Genomic DNA, 1,091 nt, shown 5'->3' on the forward strand with positions numbered 1-1,091 from the left:
GCTGGACCAGATGATATCAGGAACTTTGACGCCGTCTTCACTGAAGAAACGGTTCCCTATTCCGTGTGCGTATCTTCTGACTATTCTATAGTGAATGCCAGCGTTCTGGAGGCAGACGATGCGTTCGTTGGTTTTTCTTACGCCCCGCCTTCAGAAGACTTATTTTTGTGAACACTTTGACACTCAGAAACCAATGAACAACCTCTAGCTCGCAGAAGAGATGGAAACACGTATTTGTGTGAATACATTCGACTATGTATAACAGTGCCTCACTTTTATATGTAAGAGTGAAACTATGAAATACGTATTTTCTGCTGTATGCAAAAAATAGGGCATTTCTAAGAGCTAAGTTTTGAACTCAAATTTGTATTCTTGTTTAGTAAGCTTATTTTTAAACAAAAATTTGAAGCTATTCTTAGCATTAACCTATTTTTAAAGATAACTTTTTGCTATTGACTTTTTTTCCTGTTTACACTAACACATCCAAGATAGACTGTTTTAATAGTCTGTTACAGTTAAGATAAGATGTATTAATATCTTTATAATTGTATGACTTTTTTATCATAGCAGAACTATGCAAATGGTACAGGATGGTTTGCTGAAACCTGTCTTCCCATGATGCTTCTCTATTGGCTTCGTGGTAGGATTCAGATGCAAAGCAGATGAGATACACTGGCTGCTAGTGGGCAGTCGTAGCTACTCACTTGTAGCCCATAAGAAAAAGCAAAAAGCAATCATCGCTTTTGAAATACTCAGTTCCCATCCATACACCATTTTTCCTCTAGAGAAAAAGAAAATATTTAGTCGCCAGAAATTTTTAGAATTTCCAATGAACGGAGAAGTAATAAAATGCTACCAGATGTTTTTTAAGGTGGTGCCAGCCATAAATGTCTCTGTCACATATTTATATTACAAATGTTTTCTATTTATGTTCTTTTTGACCCTTTGAAGGTTTAGTGTATTGTTGAGTAGTTGTAAACCTTGGTGTCTGTTTTTGCAAATAGCTATTTCAGAACTGCCTTCCTAATTGATCATGTTTTTTAAATGACAGAAAAAAAAGTAGCCTTCTATATTGTTTACCTAGTTGTGAA

General features: G+C 35.4%; 1 protein-coding gene across 3 annotated transcripts in view; it reads left to right on the top strand.

Moving 5' to 3' along the window:
• The window catches only part of LOC116088156 (serine/threonine-protein kinase Sgk3), a 120,002-nt gene extending 119,293 nt beyond the window's left edge, over window positions 1–709 (top strand). For all 3 annotated transcript variants that reach the window (XM_031366820.1, XM_031366821.1, XM_031366822.1), the window contains exon 17: window positions 1–709. In XM_031366820.1, coding sequence (XP_031222680.1) covers window positions 1–171 — 171 coding nt within the window. In that variant the 3' untranslated portion in view covers window positions 172–709.
• The last annotated feature ends 382 nt before the right edge of the window (window positions 710–1,091 follow it).

Source organism: Mastomys coucha, unplaced genomic scaffold, assembly GCF_008632895.1.
Source record: "Mastomys coucha isolate ucsf_1 unplaced genomic scaffold, UCSF_Mcou_1 pScaffold14, whole genome shotgun sequence".
In the NCBI taxonomy this organism is placed as follows: Eukaryota; Metazoa; Chordata; class Mammalia; order Rodentia; family Muridae; genus Mastomys; species Mastomys coucha.